At 46.1% G+C, this 25,204-nt stretch overlaps 2 protein-coding genes across 2 annotated transcripts in view; both read right to left on the minus strand.

Annotated features, from left to right (window-relative positions):
- Positions 1–25,204, minus strand: part of LOC138165029 (nuclear autoantigenic sperm protein-like) — a 570,370-nt gene that overhangs the window by 134,334 nt on the left and 410,832 nt on the right. The window lies entirely within an intron of this gene.
- Positions 1–25,204, minus strand: part of LOC138165022 (microtubule-associated serine/threonine-protein kinase 2-like) — a 201,101-nt gene that overhangs the window by 36,904 nt on the left and 138,993 nt on the right. The window contains exons 5-8 of the mRNA XM_069093081.1: positions 10,570–10,661; positions 2,512–2,590; positions 1,869–1,889; positions 231–309 (exon numbers count right to left, since the gene is read on the minus strand). Of these exons, the coding sequence (XP_068949182.1) occupies positions 231–309; positions 1,869–1,889; positions 2,512–2,590; positions 10,570–10,661 (271 nt within the window). The remainder of the gene's footprint in view (positions 1–230; positions 310–1,868; positions 1,890–2,511; positions 2,591–10,569; positions 10,662–25,204) is intronic.

Genomic DNA, 25,204 nt, shown 5'->3' on the forward strand with positions numbered 1-25,204 from the left:
CCACCCTGCCTTGGCTCCCTCCCCACTCCTCCCACCCCCCGGGAAGCTGCCTCTTGGCCCAAAGTCCTTGCATGGCCTTGAGGGAGGGACCCACTTCACATTCACAGAAGCCCAACCTTGTCTCATCCCGAGTGGCCCTGGCATCTGCTGACAAGAACAAGGAGAGGAGAGAGAGGGAGGGGAGTCACAGCTGAAAAGGCAGCATGGGCAAGCTGGGCCCAGGGACTTACAGAGACAGTAGAGCTAGGAGTGTTGGTTCCATAACCAGAGGAAGGAAGAGAGGCCAAGGACCAGCGTCGTCCATCCGTCCTGCGACAGAGACAGACACTTCTGTGAGACACCACTTAGCAGGCTCCCAGGGTCCCCCCGGCACACCCCTGCTCTGTGAGCTTCTGCCCAAGAGGCATCCCACAGCTCAGTCTGGGGACCAGGGTCTGGGCAGACTTGGCCCCAAACACTCAAACACTAGCATCTAAACAGCTGAATCAGCCCCAACTGCACCAGCACCTCCCGCTGTGTCATGCTCAACACAGGCGGCTCCTGGGAAGGCCCTGATCCCTGCATGGCACCCCTGTCTGCTACCCCTCTGTGGCGACAAGTGTCATCTGCCCTTCCCAATCCAGGGTGGGGAGTCTGCACCTAACAGTGAGAAGCCAACAGGAAGAACAGGACCAGAGCAAGGGCAACCAGGAAGACCACGGGAGTCAGAGCTTGAGAAGAGGATGCTGAGGCCCAGAGAGGACCGAAGGTCCCCTGAGCATGACTCAGCGGGGTAGAGCCTGTGCTTCAGGACATTTATGTACCCCCTTCTCTTCCCCACACCTCAAAAGGAGGGGGACAGTCCTCATTTCAGCAAACACAGAAAGGACCGACCCTTGAGGCTCCCCATGGTGTCCCTTCATGCCCAAAGTCCCATGTGTGGGCCACCTGGGGGCCTGAATGGAGCAGAATGAGTCCTAGGCAGAGGAAGATCAGGCTGCATTCCTATCACTTGCTGGCCCTGCTCCCTCCTTCCAGATGCCTTGTGTAGCTCTGGCCCTACGGGTATGGTTCAGCACTGCCCGTCCTAAGTACCAGGACACAACGGCCACTGCTGCTCAAAGAAGCGAGAAATAATGTGGCTGCTAATCACACTGGGAAGGGCCTCCTGAAAGCAGCATCCTTAGTGTTTACATAGGAAGGACCAAGCCCAAGGTCTGAGGATGGGCTGAGTGGTCCTCAGGCCAGGGCAGATGGCAAGGCCTGGGCATCGGGCAGATGAAGATGAGTCTGCCCCCAGCCCCCACCTGCCATCCAAGCTGCTGCCCTGCCCTGCCACAACAGCCCAAGGACAGACAAGAACCAACATGCTCCACAGGATCCCTACAAAGGACAGGGAGAAGATCTCCAAGCCCACTTTGGGCCAGTCCACCTTTAGGAAACTGACCTAAGAAGGTGGGCATAGAGGGTCATGGCAGATGGGTCCCCAAGGTGGAGACTGGCTCTGGGCATGGCCAGGGGGCAGAAGAGACATCCCAATCCTGGGGCCTAGCAGGGTGTAGTGCCTTTGACTGCTGGCCTTTCCAACAACCCCTGAACTTCTCCCTAGAGCTGACCAGGATCTTAATGGGTCCAATGCCCCCATTTTACAGGTGAGGGAAGAAAAGTCCAAAGAGGACAAGAGCTTCACTAGAGGTGCCTCTGTCACAAATAGCACAGTAGAGATTTGAACCCCAGGGTACCAGCTCCTGGCAGAGAGCCTCCTTGGGAGGTGAGAACCGAGGACCCAACTGTCAGATGGCTATGTCTCACCTCCCCCAACCTACTCCCTGCTGCAGAAACTCAACTGACCAGGCCAATTCACTTGTCCCCAGATGCCCCCAGGTTACCTGTCTGCTCTGTGTCCATGGCTGCAGGGGAGAGATTGGACAGAGGAATGAGAACCAAGACAAACCAGAGGTCTGCACACAGCCAGGGGAGGCCACATCCCCACCCCAAAGAGTCACCTCCTGCCCTGGATTTGAGGTACCACATCTGGCCAAGAGAACAAAAGGCCTGGTTCCCAGGGCCTGCCCATCTTAGGACAGGGCCCAATGCCCTAGGAGGACCTGGAGGCAATTCTCCACTGCAAAGGCTAGAGAGCGAAAGGCCAGAGCAGCTGACAGCCTTGGTCCCATCCACTCAAGGATTTAAGTAGTCAGGAGAAAGGGTCTGATGGAATGCAGTGAGGCGCAGAGCCTGGTTAAGAGGACAGAACAGGTCCCAAGGCAACATGGGACCAATGGACATGCAAGGTCCTACTCTGGGGCAGCCTAGGGAGGGGGCCAGCAAGCAGAGCTGTTGCAATGAGCCTGAAAGGAAGGGCCCCATGGAGCTCAGGACATGCAGATCCCTGGGTTCAAATAGGGCCACCCAGGTTTGCCCTGGTCTGAGGGAGAGGAGGAAGGTGTCCCCCAAGTGGAGCCCTCTCAGGGCAGGGAACAAACAGAGCCTGGCCCAAGAACATCTGCCCGCCAACCTGTGCCAGCTTACCTGCGGGCAGGAACGAAGGAAAAGTGTGGGGCTGGAGCATTGGGAGAGAAATTCCGGGGACTGTCCAGAGGACTGCCACCTGTAGGGAGGAGAGAAAAGGGTGCTCAGCTCTGGGGCTGAAGGTGACTACAGCAGCAGAGGCCATATCCCAGCAGGCCTGGCCCTCCCCAGGCAGTAGCAAGAACACCACCTGCCACTCTCCAGGACAAGCCCGCACAGTCCTTAGGGCTCACCCCACCTGCATAAAAGCCTCTGGGACAGCTGGCTCAGCCTGCTCTGGAATGGGCCTGCCCCCCAGCTTTGCCCACCCACAGGCACAAAGGCAGCCAAAGAAAGCTCTGGTTCCCACAAGGGAGGAAGAAGGAAGGGGCATCACCAGACTCTAGGGTGCATGGTTAGACTTGGGGCAGGGGGGGGCTGTCTCCTGAACCTGAAGGACAGGAGGGGATTCAGCAAGCCGAGCTGCAGCAGAACTCACTCCAGGCTCAGGAAGGTAAAGGGAACACACATTTATTAAGCACCTTGTATATGCTTTGCAAACAGGATCTCACTTGATCCTCATAACCCTGGGAGGGAGGAGCTGTCCTCCCCACTTTACACATAAGGAAACAGGCAGATGTTTGTGAAGTGACTTGCCCAGAGTCACACAGACAGTATTGGAGGCTGGATTTGAACTCAAGTCCCCCACTGGACCATCTAGGTGCCTAGGGCTACAGACAAGGTAAAGAAAAGAACCCAGTTTGGCCTGAATATGGAAAACGTGAAGGGAAACAGCCCAAGTCCAGTCTGGATAGAGAAGCTGGAGCCAGGCTGAGGAGGGTCTTGAATGCCATGATGAGACTTCATATTATGGGCCCTAAGCCTCGGGCAACCCCTGAGGCCCAAACGCAGACGAAGGATGTTATCAGAGCTAAGCCTGGGAAGGTTACTGGGGTCTGGTGGGAATGAGAGGCCAAGACAGCAGGCCAAACAAGAAGATACAGGCGGCAGAGGCAAGTGTGGAGAGCCCAGGAGGCCCTCCTGAGGGAGTGTGGCTGAGAGGGAGTGAACAACCCCCAGCCAGGGGCTGTCCTGACTTTGTGGTCAGGCCCAGCCCCTAAAAAGGGATCTGAAGCCCTGTGAAGGTAACAGGAAGGGGCTGGCCCAGAGTGAGTCCCTAAGTCAGGGCCTGCTGCCTGTCAAGTGTGGGCTTGGCTTAGGGAAGCCACCACACAGATAAAATAAACCCAAAGGCTCTCCCAGCTACACAGAGTGCTTCATCTCTCTCCCAATCAGACTTCCAGCCTAGTCAGCATCAGCTCAGCTGGCTGCACCTGGGCACAAAACCCCCTGGGCAAGTCTTCACAAGTGGCCAGTAAGCCTCTAGAATATTCCACTCTGGAACAGGGCGCAAGGTGAGGATGTCCCCCTTGGGACTGAGCGCAAATTCGCTTCTCCCACCAGCAAGTCCCTCTGGGGCCAACAAAGCAGATCTCTGTTTGGCATGACAGCTTTCCAGCGTCTGAACAGCTCCTCTGTCACCTGTCCTAGTCATTCTCCTCGCCAAGCTCCACACTCCGTTCCTTCACCAGGTGCTCTCTGGGGACACCATCTCGAACCTTGACCCTCCCGCTCACCACACAGCCTGCCAAACTTCCTGGGAGGGTGACAGAGGGTGGGCCTTGGCAGCGGAGCACAATTATCATCTCATAAGCAGGGTGGGAACTTGTATAAGTCCCTGCCTACCCTCCAGAAGGGCAAAGTTCAGGGACAGCCATGAACCATGCCCCTTGGCATCTAGACAACAGGGCACACAGGGATGCCAAGAAAGGCTAGTGGGAGCCCAAGCCCTGGGGCTTGCACTGGGGAAGCTAAGGGTCAGCGGAAGGAAGCCCTGATCTGTCATCTGATCTGTCGGATCCTTTCACTTTACAGCTCCCAATCAGACAAGTATGGCCAAAGGAGATACAGACAGGATAAGCTGAAGACAATGACAGGGAAGGCGGGGTGGGGCCCCTGCAGGGACCCCCTTTCTTGCCTACTTCAAGCCAGTCTGCTCTGCTGAGTACTACCACCCCATTTCCACTTTCCCCACCTTTGCCTGCAAGGCTCTCCCTTTCTTCCCCTCTGCTCTGCTACACAAGCCACCTCCTAGGCCCCAACCCCAGGAATCCCTTTAGTGCCTCTCTGACCCAGAACAGAAGCTCCCTGAGGGGAGGGAGGACCTCTCAGTCTCTATCACACCCAGCACTGAGCTAACTACATACAAATTTCCTAGGACTGCCTCCTAGGTTGCCATGACCTCAGGACCCTGAGGGGGGGGAGTGGGAAGAGGGGGAGGCCCTCACAAGCCCCTCCATAGCTGCCACCTTCTGGCCAGCTCTTTCTGGAAGCAAAAGATTTCCTGCACTGGGCCTTAACCTGTCTAGTCTGCCGGACAAGCCTGACCCCCAAGTAGTGGAAAGGAGCCCTGACTCTAAAAGCAAAGGCCCTGGGATCAAGCCCTACAGCCCCCACCTCCTTCAGGCAACAGCCCAGTCCTTTCAGCATTCTGGGCTGGCCCAGGTGCTCTGGATACAGACCCAGCTCAGAGCAGTTCCTTAGATGGCTCACCCATGGCCAGAGGTTGCAACCCCTCCCCAGGGGATTACTTGAAGCACTCCCCTCCCCAAGGCTTAAGCACTGATGCAAATCTCCCCTTAGTGTCCTCAGCATGGATGTGGTGGGGAGTGCAGGGGTGGGAAAAGCCTCAGCCAGACATACCCAGGAAAAGCCATGTAGGTACCTGGGACATGCTGGCCCCACTTCTGGAATGAATAGCTATCCCTGGAGTCCATGGTCACCTCTGGACACAGTGCCAGATATCGCTAGGCCCCTAGTCTGCTCAGCTAGGCCACACCCAAAAGCTTTCAGGGAACAAGGTCCAACTCCAGCCCAGAAAATCAGACTGTTCCCTCCAAATCAGAGAGAAAAGGCCAAGCAAAGTTGGGGCGGGAGGGGGATCCAAATGTCGTAGGGTACTGAGACTCTCCCCATGCCCTCCCAGAGAAGTGGCCCTCAGGACAAAGGGAGGAAATACACCTTCCCTCCCCACCCCCACAGCCCAGCCACATCTTCAGCTCATCTTCCCTGTACAGCTCCACCCCCCAGGTCTAAACCTGGGACCCACCCATCAGCTCACCCCAAATCTCTTACATGGTAAGATCCTAAGGTTCCACCAATCTCTCTTCTATCCCCCCCTTGCTCCCTATTCACAGGGCTGCCCCCCTAATAATCCAGGGCCACATCCACTCTCCCAGAGACCTGACTACCATCTCTGACACCAGTCTCCCCTCATAACCGAAGTGTTCACAAGCTGACCCAATCATCTATGTCACTCCCCTCTTCAAAAACTTTCAAGGGACAAATCCTCAGGGCAGAGCCAAGATGACAAAGTAGAGGGAGCATTCAGCCCAGCCCTCCCTCCAAACAACTTTAAAAGGACTAGAGACTAGAGACAACTCAGCTCCAGGTTACAGTTCATGGGCAGAGAGGAACAATTCCAGTCACAAGAGAACATGGGCCTTTCCTACAGAAAGACCAGACTACAGTCCCAGTGAGCTGTGACAGCACCTGAGAAGCACTGAAAACTTCCAAATCTCCAGAACTAGCTTTGCAAACAGCAGAGCAAAAAAGGCCTGAAGCATGGGATAGTTCCCTTCCCCCCACCACCAAGAACGGGTTCCAAGTCAAGAAATAGGCTAGAAAAATGAGCAAACAAGAAAAAGAGAGCCTTCCCATGAAAAGCTAGAAAGGTAACAGGGACGATCAAGACACAAACTTAGAAGACAACCATGTCAAAACAGCTGCAAGCAAAGCCTCAAAGAAAGCAATATGAATTGAATATAAGTCCAACAAGAATTCCTTGAAGAGTTAAACAATGATTTCCAGAATCAAGTAAGAGTGGTAGAGGAAAAACTGGGTAAAGAAAAGAGAGCAAGGGAAGAGAATTATAAAAAGACAATTAACAGGGGCAGCTAGGTGGATAGAGTATCAGCCCTGGAGCCATGAGGATCTGAGTTCAAATCTGGCCTTAGACACTAGCTGTGTGACCCTGGACAAGTCGCTTAACATGACTGCCTCAAAAAAAAATACAACTAATAGCTTGGTAAAAGAGGTACAAAAAATACTGAATAACAACTTTAAAAATAGAATTGGTCACATGTAAAAAGAAGTCCAAAAATTCATTGATGAAAATAACTCCCTAAAAAGCAGTATTGGGCAAATGGAAAAAGAGGTACAAAAGCTCAATGAAGAAAATTAAGTCCTTAAATAACGGAATAGGGAAAGTGGAAGCTAGTCATTCTATAGACATCAAGAAACAACAAAACAAAGCAAAACAATGAAAAAATCTCACTGGAAAAAAAACAATTGACCTGGAAAACAGACTGAGGAGATGTAACTTAAGAGTTATTGGACTACTAGAAAGCCATGATTAAAAAAAAGAGCCTAGACATCATATTTCAAGAAATTATCAAGGAAAACTGTCCTGATATCCTGGAACCAGAGGGCAAAATAGAAACAGAATCTGCTGATCACCTCCTGAAAGAGATCCCAAGATGAAAAGTCCCAGGAATATTATAGCTAAACTCCAGAGCTCCCATGTTAGAGAGAAAATACTTCAAGAAGTCAGAAATTCAAATATCACGGAGCCACCATCAGGATAACACAAGATTTAGCAGCTGCCACATTAAAGAAGCAGAAGATTTGGAACAGGATATTCCAGAAAGCAAAAGAGCTAGGATTACAATCAGGAATAACCTACCCCAGTAAAACTGACGAAAATCCTTCAAGGGGGAAAAAGGGTATTTAATGAAATAGATGGCTTTCAAGAATCCCTGAGGAAAAGACCAGAGTGGAATAGAAAATCTGACAACAATGAGACATCAATTTATGGATACAGCCAAAGCAGCACTTAAAGGAAAACTTTTATCTCTAAATGTGTATATCAATAATAGAGAAAAAAGCAGATTAATGAATTGAGCAGGCAACGAAAAAAAAAACCTAGAGAAAGAACAATTAAACAGCAAAATGGAAATTCTGAAAATCAAAGGAGAGATTAAACTGGGGTAAACATTTAGAGCAAGTTTCTCTAATAAAGGCTTCATCTCTCAAATATATAGGGAACTGACCCAAATTTATAAAATTAGGAGCTATTTCCTAGTTGACAAGTAGTTAAAGGATATCAACAGGAAGGTTTCAGAAGCAATCGAAACTATCTGTAGTCGTATGAAGAAATGTGCTAAATCACTACTGATCAGAAAAATGCAAAATAAAACAATTTTGAGGTGCCACTACTTTACCTGTCAGACTGATTAGCATGACAGAAAAGAAAATGACAAATGCTGGAGGGGATGTGGAAAAACTGGGACACTCATGCACTGCTGGCAGAGTCGTGAGCTAGTCCAACAATTTTGGAGAACAATTTTGAACTATAGCCAAAGGGCTATAAAACTGGGCATACCCTTTGACCCATCAATACTACTACTAGGTCTATATCCCAAAGAGATTAAAAAAAAAAAAGGGAAAAGCACCTGTTTGTAGAAAATATTTATAGCAGCTCTTTTTGTGGTGGCAAAGAATTGGAAACTGAAGGCATACCCATCAGTTGGGGATTGGATGAACAAGTTGTGGTATATGATTATGATGAGATACTACTATGCTATAAAAAATAATAAGCAGGATGGTTTCAGAAAAACTTGGTTAGTCTCATGTGAACTGATGCAAAAGGAAGTAAGCAGAACCAGGAGAACACTGTACACAGTAACATCAACATTATAATAATCAACTGTGAATAACTTAGCTATAATGATCGAGACAAAGGCAGAAGACAACTCTAAAGGATCCGTGATGAAAATTGCTATCCAGCTTCAGAAAGAGAACTGATGAACTCTGAGGGCAGACTGAAGCATGCTTTTTTCTTCTTTTTTTTTTTTAATGGTATTTTGCTTTGTTTTTTTTTAAATTTGTTTGTTTACTTTTAGTTTACAGGATTCAATCCCACAATTCCTTGAGTTTCACATTTTGTCCCCTTCCCTCCCCTCCCCCCCACCATGGCAGCATATAGTCAAGTATAGGATCTATAAATACTTTCACATTATACATTAGTCAAGTTATAAAGACGGATTGTATCAGATGGAATGAAAACTGGTAAGGAGGACATGAAACCAAACAAGAAAAGGAAAAAGATCAGGTATTTTGCTTCCATCTGGATATAAACTCAGTTCTTTCTAGTTCTTTCTCTGGATGCATATATTTCTCTCCATCATGAGTCTCTTGGGGTTGACTCATATTACTGCATTGCTGAGAAGAGTCCAGTCTATCAAAGTTAGTCATCACACATACGTTGTGTCTGTAATTGTGTACAAATTCTCCTGGTTCTACTCTTCTCACTCAGCATTAGTTCGTATAAGCCTCTCCAGGTAAATATGAAGTCCATCTGCTCCTCGTTTCTTATAGCACAATAGTATTCCATAACATGCATATACGACAACTTGTTCAGCCATTCCCCAATTGATGGGCACCCCCTTAATTTCCAATTCTTTGCCACCACAAAAAGAGCTGCTATAAACATTTTTGTACATATGAGTCTTCCTCCCACTTCTATGATCTCTTTGGGATATAACCCTAGGAGTGGTATTGCTGGGTCAAAGAACATGAAATTATTTATAGCCCTTTGGGCATAATTCCAGATTGCTCTCCAGAAAGGCTGGATCAGTTCACAACTCCACCAGTAATGCATTAGTGTTCCAATTTGCCCACATCCTCTCCATGCCTTTTCACTCTCTATTTTTCTTAGGGCTTTTTTGTGGGTGTGTTTTCTTTTACAAGATGGCTAATATGGAAATCTGTTTTGCATGACTTCATATGTATAACCCATATCAAATGCTTGCCTTCTCAAGGGGTGAGAAAGGAGAGAATTTGGAATTCAAAATTTTTAAAATGAATGCTAAAACAAATTTCAATTTCAACTATGAAATAAATATATTAAAAACAATGCAAAACAACTCTCAAGGGCTTCCTCTAATAGCTCAGAGCCCCAATTCACAGACTCTCCCACGCAGCCAAGTATCAGCACTGCATCTGGCACATCTGAGCACCCCAGAACTAAATTCAGCATGCCTCTCCTATGGTCCTTTCACATTCTACCAAGTATCAGACTTATTTCTGCATTACATGGCAACTCCCAATGAACGGTAAGCTTCCATTCTTTCTCTGGTGCTCAGCACAGGATCTTACACACAGCAGATACTTACTAAATGTTTGAAATTTCAGTTGCAAACTCTCTCTCTGAGCAGAACAGCCTTGGGGGGGCACACAGGGCACCCAATCTCAACTGGGTCTGAAGCCCTTTGAGTATCTGAGGACAAAGGTCACACCTCTCCTGAGGTTCCCTCCTCCTGCTCACATGTCCTCAGTTCCCTTCCAGTCGCAGCTCTCAGGCATGAGCTCCAGGATCTCCAGACCTCCTGGTCACCCCAATTTGGGAGATTCTCCACTTAGGAGCCTCTCTATTCTTTAAGGCCTCCCTCCCAAGCTGCCAGCCCCACATGAAGGCAAGAGTTTCAGTAGCCTGAGACTCTACTCAGAGCCCCTGACTAGAATCATCAGCAGGGGAGCAGCTTTACAAACTTTCCCAGGTGAATGAAATGGACTCATACTAAGAGGAAACTGATAGACGTGTGAACTTGGGCGGCCTAGGGCAGCATGGTAGCCAAACACAGAATATTTTCTTTAAAAAACCTTCTGTCCTCTTGGCACAGAGGTAGGGGCTGCCAGGGCAGACCATCATGGGCACTGCAGCGGTGAGTCTCTGCTTGTTACAGAGGGGACCCCAATTTGGAGCTAGGATGAGGAGGACATTTCCTCTTTTTCTTTCCTATGCATGTTCATAGTGCCCTCTGTCTGGGGGAGCCCAGCTACAAGGTTACCCCTCAGTAACTTTAGGCTTGGGAGCCTCTGCTCAGCCTCTGTTAACCAGGGCCTTTTTCCTAGCCTTTGAGGACCCCCCTGGTCCCCTTCTCCTGCAAAGTGGCTTACCTGGGTGGCCATGCAGTGGTGAGTGGGGCCGGGGCAGGGTGGGGGACGTGCTGGATGGAACTATCAGGCTCTTCCGGTTGCTTGTCCTACAACTGCAATGAAAAGAACAATGTGAGGAGGGCTGGTCAGACACTGATGCCCCCAAGCACTCTGGTCCCAGGCCTGGTATTTTCTTCCCCACACTGCTGCATTCAAACACAGACACCAATAGGACAAAGTGACATTCAAATATATGCCATCCAACTGGGTCAAACCAAGAGAGCTTCTGAAGTTCAAAAATGGGGAAAGGAAACACATGTCAGCTCTGAAGATCGCCTTGCCCTAGGGAAGTTAAACTGATGCCTGCAATCGCCACCATGGATACCCCAAGAGAGCCCAGAAACCATATGGCCACATGCCAATTCCCTGCCAGCAGAGGGCACCAGTTACCAACCAGAGCACAAGTCACTGAGCCAGCACCGCCCTCTCAAGCCTACTCTGCAAAGAGAGCAAAGAAAGAGTGAAAGTCATAGATACACAAACATAGTTATGAAAGTTCTGTCTGTGGGAGCCCCAATTGGCAATTAGGGAGGGCCTATCAACTGTGGAAGGGTTAAACAAATTATGGATATGGATAATGATGGAAGAGAAGGCTTCATAGAAACTTGGGATAGATGAACATAGAGAAAGGGAGTATAAGGAGAATTTCTACAAAACCAACACTGTAAAAACAACCTTGGAAAGACTTAACAAATCCAATCAGGGGGGCAGCTCAGTGCTGCATTGAATAGAGCCCCAGCCCTGGAGTCAGGAGGACCTGAGTTCAAATCCAGCCTCAGACACTTAACACTTACTAGCCCTGTGACCTTAGGCAAGTCACTTAATCCCAATTTCCCTGCCCTCCCCCCTCCAAAAAAGCAAAAAAACAAACAAACAAAACCCCTCCAATCAGTCCAATGACCAACCCCGATTCCATAAGACCCATGAGGAAGCCAGCCACCCACCCACCTCAAGATAGAAAGATGAGGGACAAATGTGCAGAATACATGGTCAGCATGGGAATTTATGCTGGACTATGTATATTTATTATAAGAGTGCTTTTTGTGGGGGGTGGCTAGGTGGCGCAGTGAATAGAGCATCAGCCCGGGAGTCAGGAGGACCTGAGTTCAAATGTGACCTCAGATACTTAACACTAATTAGCCGTATGACCTTGAGCAAGTCATTTAACCCCAATTGTTCTGCCTTCTCCCCTCCAAAAAGAAAAAAGTGTTTTTCCCCCCACAATAGGGCGGAAGTGGGGGGCAGAGCCAAGATGGCAGCATAGAAGCAGGAAAACTCCGTGCACTCCCCCCATAACTACCTCAAATATCTATAAAATATGACTCTAAACAAACTTTAGAGTTACAGAACCCATAAAATGACAGAGAGAAACAAATCTCCCATTGAAGGCAGCCCGGAAGGGGGACAGGAAGGGTTCATCACAGCGGTCTGGGAACACAGCCCAGCCCCAAGTGAGCCCACAGTTTTAGCCTCAGGGCGGCCCAACTACCCACAGCTGAAGGGACTTTGGGAGAGTAGATCACCAGCAGCTGTGGTGGTTTCCAGAATTATCAACCCACAAATGCCAAAGGAAAACTAAAGGTAATGTAGAATTATCTTGGAACTTGGGGAGACAGAGAGTGCGGTCTTGCCCCTGCCTCAGAGGGAGAAGTGGTTGAGGCACTGTGCCCATGCAGCTGCCGGCAAGTGGATGCTTCAGAGCTCCCAGACTGCAGATCATAGGGGGACCAAGCAACCACTCTGAGGGGTAATCACTCTTGCTTTAACCTGCTGGATCGCTGTGTAGGGTGGAGGTCCTGGGGTGTGTGACCAGTGAACCAGAGTGTGTGGAGGCTTCAGAGAGGCACCCAACTAATAGCTCCAACAGCTGCGAAAACCCCAGCAATCTGGGACAAAGCTCTCCTCTCTGGAAGCAGAGTTCTACTGTGGCAAAGAGCTCAAAAGTCAAGTAATTGAATGGCGACATGAGCAAGCAAAGAAAGCAAAGCAAGAACAGGAAGCCAACTTTGGATTCCTTTTCTGGGGACAAAAAGGACCAAAGCATGGAACAGAAGGAAGACAACAAAGTCAGAACTCCTGCACCAAAAGTTTCCAAGAAAAATATGAACTGGTTACAGGCCATAGAGGAGCTTAAGAAGGATTCTGAAAACCAAATAAGAGAAGTGGAGGAAAAATTGGTAAGAGAAATGAGAATGATGAAAGAAAATCATGAAAAGAGAGTCAACAACCTGACTGAAAAAAATAACACCTTAAAAACAAACTAACTCAAATGGCAAAAGAGGCACAAAAAGCCAATGAGGAGAAGAATGCCTTAAAAAGCCAAATTTGCCAGATGGAAAAAGAATCGCAAAAGCTCACTGAAAAGAAGCATTCCTTGAGAATTAGATTGGAACAAATGGAAGCTAGTGACTTTATGAGAAATCGAGACACTATTAAACAGATCCAAACAAATGACAAAATAAAAGGCAACGTGAAATATCTCATTAGAAAAACCACTGACCTGGAAAATAGATCCAGGAGAGATGATTTAAAAATTATTGGACTACCTGAAAGCCATGATAAAAAAAAAAAAAAAAAAACAACCCTAGAAATCACCCTTCAAGAAATTCTCAAGGAAAACCGCCCTGATGTTTTAGAATCAGAGGGCAAAATAGAGGTTGAAAGAATTCACCAATCATCTCTTGAAAAAGATCCCAAAAAGAAAACTCCTAGGAATATTATAGACAAGTTCCAGAGTTCCCAGATCAAGGAGAAAATATTACAAGCAGCCAAGAAGAAACAATTCAAATATTGTGGGAAAACAATCAGGATAACACGGGATCCAAAAGTTTCTACATTAAGGGAACGAAGGGCTTGGAATATGATATTCCAGAGGTCAAAGGAGCTGGGATTAAAACCAAGAATCACCTATCCAGCAAAACTGAGTATAATGTTTCAGGGGAAAATATGGTCAGTCAATGAAATAGAGGACTTTCAAGCATTCTTGATGAAAATACCAGAGTTGAATAGAAAATCTGACATTCAGATACAAGAAGCAATCGAAGGTAAACAGGGAAAAGAAATCATAAGGAACTTCTCAAAGTTGAACTATTTACATTCCTACATGGCAAAACGATAATTATAACTTATGAAGCTTTTCTGAGTATGAGGATAGTTGAAGGGAATATAAGTGTGTGTGTATATATATATACCGTGTTTCCCCGATAATAAGACACTGTCTTATTATTTTTTTGGACAGAAAAACACCAGAGGGCTTATTTTCAGGGGAGGGCTTATTTTAATGAACATTGACAGCAATTTTAATAAACAGGTAAATGTGAACCAAAAAATGTACCTTTATTCAATAAGCAAATCACTGGGGAAGAACAGGATGACACGCTCACTGCTGCAGCTCTGATTGGATGCAGCTCGGAGCGCGGCGTGCGTTTCACGGGGGGGAGGGGGGGTGCATACAGAGGGTACCGTAATGTAGCGTGTAGCGCAGGGGATCTCAATAGGGCTTATTTTCGGGGGAGGGCTTATTTTAGAGGAATCTTACACAGTAAGGGGAGGGCTTATTTTCGGGATAGGTCTTATTATTGGGGAAACACAGTATATGTACATACATATGTATGTCTATATAGGAGGGTATATGGGCATATGAATACATATGTGAGTGTGTGTACAGGTATACAGAGGGCACAGGATCAAATGAATATGAAGGGATGATACTGAAAAGGTGAAATTGAGAGGTAAGAGAGGAATATAATGAGAGGAAATGTGGAGAGACAGAATGGGGTAAACTATTTCATATAGAAGAGGCAAGGGAAAACTGTTATAATGGAGGGGAAGAACAGGAAGGCAAAAGGGAATGGGTCAACCTTATTCTCATTGAATTTGGCTTAGGGAGGGAATAACATACACACTAAATAGGGTATCTCAACCTACAGGAGAGTGGGGGGCAAGGGGATGAGAGGGGGGAATGATGGAAGGAAGGGCAGGCTGGGGAGGGTAGTTAGAAGCACACACTTTTGAAAAGGGACAGGGTCAAAGTAGAGAATAGAACAAGTGGGAGGCTGTAAGGGTTATGGGATTTAAAGATCTTCCATGCCCCACTGGACTTGCTGATGTAGCAGGAAGAGACGGAGCAAGAGGAAGTGGAAGCCAAACTAGAGTTCCTGCAGTGGCTAGCAGTGGCAGCGACAGCGGCAGCAGCATCAGAGGCAGCAGCGGCGGCGGCAGCGCGAAGCCCTTTTCGAGTCAGCCAGAATTTCTGCTAAGGACTCCTGCTGAGGACTGCCAGGGGCCAGAGCTGCTGGGAGCACACTTCCTGGACACTGGGTGGTTGCTGTGAGTGGGGAGAGGAGGACCTTTGCCTGAGGTAGCCTGTTCTGTTTTAAAGGCTTGAGAATGTGGGTGCTTTCTACTTTATCTACCTGTGCCAATTTTATAACTACTCTGATGGCTTTCACTTTCTGGTTTGGGGACTCAGTCTTTTGGTATTTTAATAAATTTTCTAGCTTATTCCCCCACATGGCAAGCCTGATGTATTTTGTGATGGATAATTATATCAGCATATCTGTAATTTCCATAGGCATTGTGAATATGGCATTGCTGATACATTTGGCGACCAGGATGGGATCACAAAATGTCAGGCCTCTATTTGGAAGCAGTGGGGCTTTAGAGGGAGAAAAGGCTATTCCAGGATGGGAGGATTTGCCTTATTCCTCTCTAGCCAGAGAATGGGCTAAAAGCACAGGGCCCTGTGAAAACTGGGAACCAAGGCTAAAAGAGGGAGAACCTGGAGATTTGGAAAGATGTTTGAAAGCAATACCCATAGAACCAGGCAAAGAACTGGCAGGAGTGTGCAGGAGAGGCTGGGTGCTGAAGCAAGTTATCACCTTATGTGTAAAAGTAGGGATAAGCTGCTGGAGGAAAGAGCTCGGATGGCTAGGGAGTCAGCTGGTTTGCCTGAGGATTCTTCTGTGTCACAGCACTCAGAAGAGCAAACTGGAGGGACTCATTGGTCCAGGAGCAAGCTACTGTTCATGTAGCTAAAAGGAAGCAAAAAACTAGCAGAACGAATGTGCATGCAGCTTTTGTACAGGCTGGGCAGAGTTGCCCTGACAGCTTCCAGGAGAATGTGTGTGAGGAGAATGGAGCAAGGTTAGATGAGGAGTCTTCTAATGTAGAAGCTCTCCCCATAGGAAGAAGAAGACAGGAGAACCACCAGGGCAAAACAGAGTCCAGGGAGATAATTGAGGATTTCACTCAACAGGAGATCACTGATGTATTGAGTAGATTCACCCAAAGAATGGGGGAGTCTTTAGTGTCTTGGATAGTAAGAATCACTGATGAAGGTGCTGGAGGAATAACATTGGACAATGAGGACTGTTTAAAATTCATAAGTATCAGTCAGAATCCTTTTGTACACCAGGCTTTTAGGGATCACCATATGCAAGGAGGCAGCAACAGAACTAATCTGCTAGCCTTAGCTGCAGAGGGATGCAAAAAGCAATATCCTACTGAATCTATGTGGCCTAGGGGAGACAGACCCTGGTACTCACTTAAGAGACTGTATGAGAAAGCTAAAGGAGGAGGTAATGAAAACTGCTATCATGATTGGAGATGCAAATGCATATTATGATACCCCACTAGGAGTTCCTCATAGAAATATCATAGTGAAGACGGCTCCTCCTGCATATAAGCACCTAATTCTGACTCTATTAATTGGAGAAATAGGGCACCCTCTTTCAGAGGTGCTGGATAAGATTTCACAATTAAGCAATTTAGGGGAATGGGAAAAAGACAAATTGCCTCGAGAGAGAAGAGTAAACAGCCAGAGGATTCAGAGACAAAATAGACCAACAAGAAGGGAACTGTTTACTGCTCTATTAAGAGCTGGGGTGGACTTTAGAAGAATAGATGGTATTCCAACTGAAGAGCTGCATAAGCTGTACCAAGAAAAGGTACTTAGCATTAGAATGAACAGGGAAGCAGGAACCACCCCTGCAGGTATTTCTGAATCTGAATCTTTGTATCCAAGTTTGCCCCACCTTCAGGGGGAATAGGAGATAGGCCAAGCCCCTGCCCAGATAAAAGAAATATGCAGAAGAGATTGCAGACCCCATATTGGTTTAACAATATATTGGAAGAATGGATCAACTACTGTGACTAGGGCACTGCTTGAGTGGCTGAGGCCACACTTATCTATGGAAACCCTGATAAGTTTAAACATGGAACTCCTATTACCATCACAGGTCTAGGAGGCGCTGAAATATCAGCCAGACAAGTTAAAATAACAATGAAAATTGGGCAGTTACCTAAGAAAGAATATACTGTGGTTGTTGTACCCATTCCTGAATACATCATTGGAATACATGTATTGAGAGGCATGACTCTGAATTTACCTGAAGGGAGATACCAATTTGCTGTGAGGAAGATAGGAATTAATACAGTTTTAGTGGGAAAACTGAAAATGGACCCAATCACTTTACCTGAACCTTCTGAAGTAATTACTTTAAAACAGTATCGTGTGCCAGGTGGGCAACATGAAATTACCACTACTATAAAGGAATATGTTGAAGCAGGAGTGTTAGTCCCTACAACCACAAGATGGAATAATCCTGTCTGGCCAGTAAGAAAATCAGATGGGACATGGAGAATGACTGTTGATTATAGACAGTTGAATAAGGTGACTCCTTCTTTGTATGCTGCTGTTCCAGATACCATCACCTTAATAGAAAGGATCCAGAAATATGATGGGACTTGGTATGCAGTTATTGACTGGGCAAATGCCTTCTTCACCATCCCAATAGACCCTAAACAATGGGACCAATTCGCTTTCACTTGGCAGGGTAGACAATATACTTTCACCCGCTTGCCACAAGGGTACATACATAGCCCCACTATTTGTCACAGGATTGTGGCTGAACAGTCGGACGAATTAAAGCTACCTGGTGTACAGCTTACCCACTACATTGATGATATCATGATACAGGGAAAAGATGTGAAAGAAGTGGAAAGGAGTTTGACCCTTCTAATTGAGCATATGAAAAGTAAAGGGTGGGAAATTAACCCTGCAAAGGTTCAAGGACCAGCTCAAAATGTGAAATTTTGGGGTATACAATGGAACAAGGGGCTACAGGAGATTCTTCCTCAAGCCCAACAAAAGATTCAGGATTTTCCTACCCCTACCAATAAGAAGGAGGCCCAAAAGTTCCTAGGATTGTTTGGATACTGGAGGCACCACATTCCACATTTGGGACAGATTTTAAAACCTTTATATAGAGTCACACAGAAGAAATATGAATTCGATTGGGGTCTTGAGCAGAGTAAAGCTTTTGAAGAAGCCAAGGCTGCCATACAATTGGCCCTAGATTTGTGGCCCATGCAAAATGGTCCAGTGGAATTGCAAGTGACTGTACAAGATGATTATGCAAACTGGAGCTTATGGCAAAAACAACAAAGCCGAAATGTACCTTTGGGATTTTGGTGCAGGAAACTCCCTTCATCTGGAGTCCAGTATACACGTTTTGAAAAGCAGTTGTTAGCTGCATATTGGGCTTTGGTGGAGACTGAACAACTGACTCTGGGCCATGAAGTGATATTAAGACCTGGAATCCTGATTATGACCTGGGTAATGAGTACCCCAGCTTCTCACAGAACTGGACATGCCCAAGAGGCTAATATAATCAAATGGAAGTGGTATATTCAAAATAGAGCGAAAACAGGCAAAAGCGGAGTCTCTGCTCTACATGAATCTGTAGCAAACATAGAAATTGACAGGAATGACACACCCCCTGAGCCAAAGCAACAGTTGGTACAGTCCACTGTAAAATGGAATGAGGGATATGATGTATTAACTGAGGAACAAAAGAGACATGCATGGTTTACTGATGGGACAGCAAAATATTTGGGGCAAAAAAGACATTGGAAAGCAGTGGCCTATAACCCATGTACTAGAAGGACTTTGGAAAGTACTGGGATAGGTGCAAGTAGCCAATATGCTGAACTTATGGCAGTATATCAAGCCATCAAAATAGAACAAGGAGGACAGTGTCATATATTCACTGATTCATGGGCGGTAGCTAATGGGTTAGCTACATGGATGCCCATGTGGAAAAATGAAAATTGGGAAATTCATGGCAAACAAGTCTGGGGCAAAGAATTATGGGAAGATATCTGGAACATGTCTTTGGTCACTGACTTGTCAGTTTTTCATGTAGATGCTCACGTGGCCCCCACCACACCAGAACGTGAGTACAATGCTCATGCTGATCGACTGGCAAAGATTGCTACTGAACATATTGTCCCTACTTTGACAACAACTGATGATCCGGTATTAGCAAAATGGGTCCACCAAACAGCAGGCCATTTGGGGGTCCAGGCCACACACCAGTGGGCACAAGATCGAGGTATTAGTATCTCTCATTCACTGTTAAAACAGATAGCAGAAGAATGTCATATATGTCAATTGGAAAAGGAGCGAACTGTTCCTCGGGTAGTAACTGGAGAAATAGCAAGAGGAAAAGTCCCAGCCCAAATCTGGCAAATAGATTATATTGGTCCACTACCACTGGATAAAGGATGCAGATTTATATGTACTTGTGTTGATACCTATTCAGGTGTACTAGTAGCTTGTCCTTATAAGAATGCAACTCAGAAAAACACTTGTAAAACCCTAGATCTCATAAGTCTATATTATGGAACCCCAATGCAGATTCAAAGTGACAATGGGTCACATTTCAAAGGCAATGAAATGAAGAAGTATTGTATACTAAACAATATAGAATGGATATATCATATTCCATATTATCCAGAAGCATCTGGGTTAATTGAAAGAATGAATGGATTACTGAAAGAACAGTTGAGGAAGTTAAGTTCCAATAATTCATATCAACATTGGAAGGATAATTTGTTCATGGCTTTGCGTAATTTGAATAATAGACCATTGGGAGGAAGTACACCTCTAGCCAGAATGATGACCCCCAATCTGCAAATTAGAAAACAACAAACACACAAGATCCCAAATATTGAGTATTGGACCTTGAGGCCAGATGTCCTAGGACCACCTGGTTCGGTGGGGTATGATTTACATTGTTTAGAGGACTTTTGGTTGGATAGGAAAGAAATAAGAAAAATCTCCACTGGGATATGCATAAGAATCCCTAAAAATCACTTTGGACAGATTTTACCCAAATCAGGATTAGCAGTTCAAGGAATACATGTATTGGCTGGAGTAATAGATTCTAATTCTCAAGGAGAAATTGTTGTAACATTCCAGAATTTAGGTGAAGGGCCCATACAGATTCACAAAAATGATAGGATAGTTCAAGTGATTATCGTTCCTTGTAAAACAATACCACTTGTAAAAACTGACCCTCCTTCCAAAATAACTGTCAGAGGAACTGAAGGATTTGGTTCTACTGATAGAATAAAATCAGGAGCTAAAGTATGGGTAAAACGGAAGCCAGATGATGTTCCAAAGGCTGCAGAGATTATAGCATATGGGAGGGATAACACTGTAACTATTGTTTATTCTGGAGAAGATGATTACAAAGTTGTACCCTTAACTCATTTATTCTACCGTGAGTCTACAATAGTCTAGTTATTGTCCCTTTGCTTCTTCTTGTTTTTTTGTCTGTTCACCTTGTTTGCTAGATTTGTTTCCGCAGGCTTGGTACCCTCCACCTGTAGATCCCTGATAGCTTAAGCTGGATGTCACCCCCTGTCTACAACTGTGATGTGTCACCCTTGGACCTGGCATCAAGCATATTAAGAACTAACCTCTCAAATGGGACCCCTTAGGACAGGGACAGCTCTACATCCGATTTCAGCAGTAAGTAGCCATGGAAGAAGAGACCTTCACCCCTTACCACAAGATTTTGGGGCCTCATTTGTTCGGGGTGGGGGGAATGATGGGGAGCTTGTGCTCAAGCCCCACCCTAAAACATGGTTTTCTGTGTTTATTGTGTGCTATTCTTGTTATATTGTGAAATTTTGTTGACACCAGTTATTCCTACTGTATTTTTGCCAAGTAAGGGACATGAAAGATCTTGGGGCCGAATGTAAGGGTTATGGGATTTAAAGATCTTTCATGCCCCATTGGACTTGCTGACGTAGCAGGAAGGGATGGAGCAAGAGGAAGTGGAAGCCAAACTAGAGTTCCTGCAGTGGCTAGCAGTGGCGGCGACGGCGGCAGCGCAAAGCCCTTTTTGAGTCAGCCAGAATTTCTGCTAAGGACTCCTGCTGAGGACTGCTAGGGGCCAGAGCTGCTGGGAGCACGCTTCCTGGACGTTGGGTGGTTGCTGTGAGTGGGGAGAGGAGGACCTTTGCCTGAGGTAGCCTGTTCTGTTTTAAAGGCTTGAGAATGTGGGTGCTTTCTACTTTATCTACCTGTGCCAATTTCATAACTACTCTGATGGCTTTCACTTTCTGGTTTGGGGACTCAGTCTTTTGGTATTTTAATAAATTTTCTAGCTTATTCCCCCATATGGCAAGCCTGATGTATTTTGTGATAGATAATTATATCAGCATATCTGTAATTTCCATAGGCATTGTGAATATGGCATTGCTGATACAGAGGCAGGACAGGATGGAGGGAAACACCATCAGTCTTTCACAATATATCCACGATGGAAATGTTTTGCGTAGCTACACACGTACAACCTATATTGAATTGCTTGTCTTCCCAGCAAGGGTGGGTGATAAGGGAGGAAGGGAAAGAATCTAGAATTCAAAGTTTTAAAATCAAATGTTTAAAAAAATATATTTTTTTTTACATGCAACTGGGAGATAAGATATATAGGCACTGGGGGATGGAGATCCATCTTGTTCTACCAGAAAGTAGGAGGGTAATGGGGGAGGATAGAGGAGAGAGCAGATTGGGGGAGGGGATATACAGTGAGATCACTGTTTTGGGGTGGTGGTTAGGGGAAAGACGGGGAGAAAATTTGTAACTCAAAATCTTGTGGAAATGAATGATATAAACTAAAAATAAACATAAAATTTAATTTAAAAAAATAAATAATAGGGCAGGGGCAAAATGGGAATGAGAAAAATAAATTTTTATTCATTGAAAAAATATTACATCAGTCCCTTTTTCTCTCTAGGCCCCAGTTTTCTCCTCTGTCAAATAAGGGGGCTGGACTTGATGACCTATGAGGTCCTTTCTAGTTCTTTGGATCAATCAATAATCAAGAAACATTAAGAGCCACTGTGTGCTATACTAAGGTCAACGTGCTAAGTGTCGGATTAAAAGCACCATCAACTCATCCAGCAGTGAAAAGTGATGGAAGAGAGAATGAGTCTGTAGATAGGATGGCATGAGATTCAATTATATCAGATCACCTCAGGAACATTCAGAAATGAAAATGGAATTTTCATTTAATTGCTTGGGCCAGGTGGGGGCAGGGGGAGAGGAAAATCAGCAATTTTTCTGAGCTCTCACCCCTCTGAACAACTTTAAAAAGCAGATCAAACTGAATTCTAAGGAGGATGATAAAAAAAAAAGTCAGTGAGTCATTTTTCCAGCCCACAGCAGCTTTGGAGGACAACAAGAGAAATCTTCAGAAACTGGAATGGGACCCAGGCCAGAGCTTGGTCAACACCCAGAGCAGTAAGGAGACTGACCATCCGATCAGAAAAGACTCCTATACTAGCACTGGGCACAGGACCGGGCACCCCCAGTGCCATGTCATAGTGTCAGGTGGAAAAGAGCAAGGGCCCCACCTGGGTCAGGACCAGAGCACAAACCAGGAGGGCAGTGACCAGAACAGCTCCAGAGGGCAATAAAGCTGTCAAAGCAGCAGGAGGGGTTATAAACCAGAAGTCCAGGTCAAACATCCCTCCCCACTCCAGGTGAGAGGAACTCAACTCTGACATAAAGTCCAAAGTCAAGAAACAGGCTGGAAAAAAAAATTAATAAATAGCAAAAAAAAAAGAACTTGATCATAAAAACTACTATGGTGATGGGAAAGGTCAAGACACTGAAGAAAATAAATCCTGAAAAACCAGAATTGGCTAAGGGGAACCTAATGACTCTATGAGACATCAAGAAACCATAGAACAAAGTCAAACTATCGGGGGAAAAAGAGAAGGAAATGTGAAATACCTCTGAGGAAAAATAAGTGACCTGGAAAACAGATCACGATCTATAGAATTATTGGACCATTAGAAATCCATCATCACAATAAAAGCCTAGACGTCATATTTTAAGAAGTCATAAAGGGGAAACCAGCCCATTCTGCCCACATTCCCACAATGATTCATTCTCATCACTAATGATAGCAGAAGCACCACCTGTGGACACTTTGCTCCAAAGTGTCAAACAAGGAGATAGAAATGGCCTGGAGATGACATTAAAGAAAGCAGCTGGCTAGACCAGAAGAAAGCTGTGCTGGGAGCAGCACAATCCTGGAAGTATTAAAGGATGCATTTGTGGGTTCCTGAGGTATGTGAAAACAGAGAAAACACCAAGCAGTTAATAAAAGCATCCTTTACAATCCTGGCCACATACTGGCCACTTTCCTTTCATATGGACTCTGTGCCCCCTATGGCTCCTTCCAGCTTAAAATCCATCATGAGGCTCAAAGTTAAGGCCCGTTTCATAAAATCTGGGAATTTACAACTGGAAGCTCCAAGCGCATCTGGCCAATTGTGACCTAAATCTGAATCCCCTCTTTAACAGTCTTGGGGATAGCCTATACTTGAATACTTCTAGGGACAGAGAACTCACTCTCCCACTGGGCATACTTGTGTTTCTGGAAAAGTTCTGTTAGTCATTTATACTGATTTGAATTAGACCCCCCGAAGCAGGGGTTCTTTACCCTCACTGATTCCTTAAGGAGTCTGGTGAAGCCCATGAGACAACACCCCACCTGAGAACCATGTGCTTATATGCATAAAATAAAATACACAGGATTACAAAGGACATCAATTAAACTGAAATAAAGCTATCAAAATATTCTAATAAGAAAGGTCATGGATTCCAGATTAAGAATCTCTAACCTAGAGGCAAGCAAAGCAAGCAATTCATCTTCCCCGACTCATCCTCAGCTCGTTAAGTCCTTTTAATAAAGGAAGTCGACAATCAGGCCTCCCTGGGCTTGTCTCCCATCCCTCTTAGGTGGCCAATGAGGCTTCACACGTGATGAGACCCCAGGATGGGGGGCAGGGGTATCTGTGAACTGTGATGGGAAACAAATGATATCGTTATCTTCACGCACCTCTAACAATTTAGCGTTTCCTTCCATTAATTACCAATTTAAAAGAATATATGAGAAGTCTGACCTCAGGCTTACTTAAGACAGTCTACCCAAGAGGTCTGTGATACAAAAAAGGTCAAGAGGAAAAAAGTCACAAAAATAAAAAGGTGAGGAGCCCCTACTCCAGATGGGGTGTTTCTACATGAGGCAGCCAAAGACAGCTGGCCTACCAGCATGGCACAGAGCTGGCCTGCATTGAGTTTGAGGTCCACTAGAACCTTCTGATCATTTTTAAGTGACCTGCTTTCTAGTCACCTTACCTCATCATGTTCTTATGGGGGATTGTTGATATCCTGAATCCCCATGCGAGCACCTGGTGGTGCCACAAGAGCCAGGAAGACTTGAGTTAGAATCTGACCTCAGACCCTTAGTAGCCATGTGACCCTAGGCCAGTCACTTCTCTGCTGGCTGCCTCAGTCTGACCTCAGCTACAAAACAAGGGCAGCTGCACTTGAAGGTCTCACAGGCCCCTTTTAGCTCTTGAGTCATGATCCCTGCTGATTTGCAGCTTCCATTTCAGCTCAGCATTCTACCCAGGCCTCATAGTCTGGATCCCAAACCACCCTTCCCAGCTCTGTCCTCCAGCACAGAGCCCTAAGCAACCCACTAGAGACCCCTCCCTATCCTAGGATCCAGAGACAGCCCAGAGCAGTGGATTGGGTGCTTGGCCACAAGGCAGGAAGATCTGAGTTTGAATCTTGCTTCAGACGCTTTGTGGCTGAGTGACCCAGCCTCACAAACCTGATGGCAATCTAGAAATCACAGACTCTTCTCACTGTCATCATGCTGATTCTCAAGTCCATCTACCAGCATCTTGCCCCACACATGGTTCCCCCTTCCACTTCCTTTTGTGTGCTATCTTGCCCCATTAGATTAGGCTCCTGGAGGGCAGGGACTGTCTTTTTCTCTCTGTATCCCCAACACTTAGCACAGGACCTGGCACATAGTAGGTGCTTAATAAATATTTACTGAATTAAAAACTGGAAAGGCAGGGTGGCCCAAGATACAAAGCGCCAGTCTCAAAGCCCAGGGGATTTGCATTCAGGCCCCACTTCGGGTCCACACTGACTGGGTGACCCAGTCATTTAACTTCAGGGAACCCTCTAAGAATATGTGGTGTAGAAAAGGTGCCCACCCACACAAGTGGAGGGAGTTTGCTCCCCTGGGAATTCCCCTATCAATAACATTGCAGGTCCAGTCCCTACACTAACCCTGACAGGTCTAGACCACGGGGATGAGCCAACAGCCTAGTCAGAATTCTTCTGAGTCCCAGGACACTAGGAGAGATCCCCACAAACCATCCTTCATAGTCCCTTCAGAATCCTGCCAGGAAGGGACAGCCAGCTCAG

This window comes from Petaurus breviceps, unplaced genomic scaffold (assembly GCF_028583685.1).
Source record: "Petaurus breviceps papuanus isolate PSGF00001 unplaced genomic scaffold, PetGlider_PUasm1.0 207, whole genome shotgun sequence".
In the NCBI taxonomy this organism is placed as follows: Eukaryota; Metazoa; Chordata; class Mammalia; order Diprotodontia; family Petauridae; genus Petaurus; species Petaurus breviceps.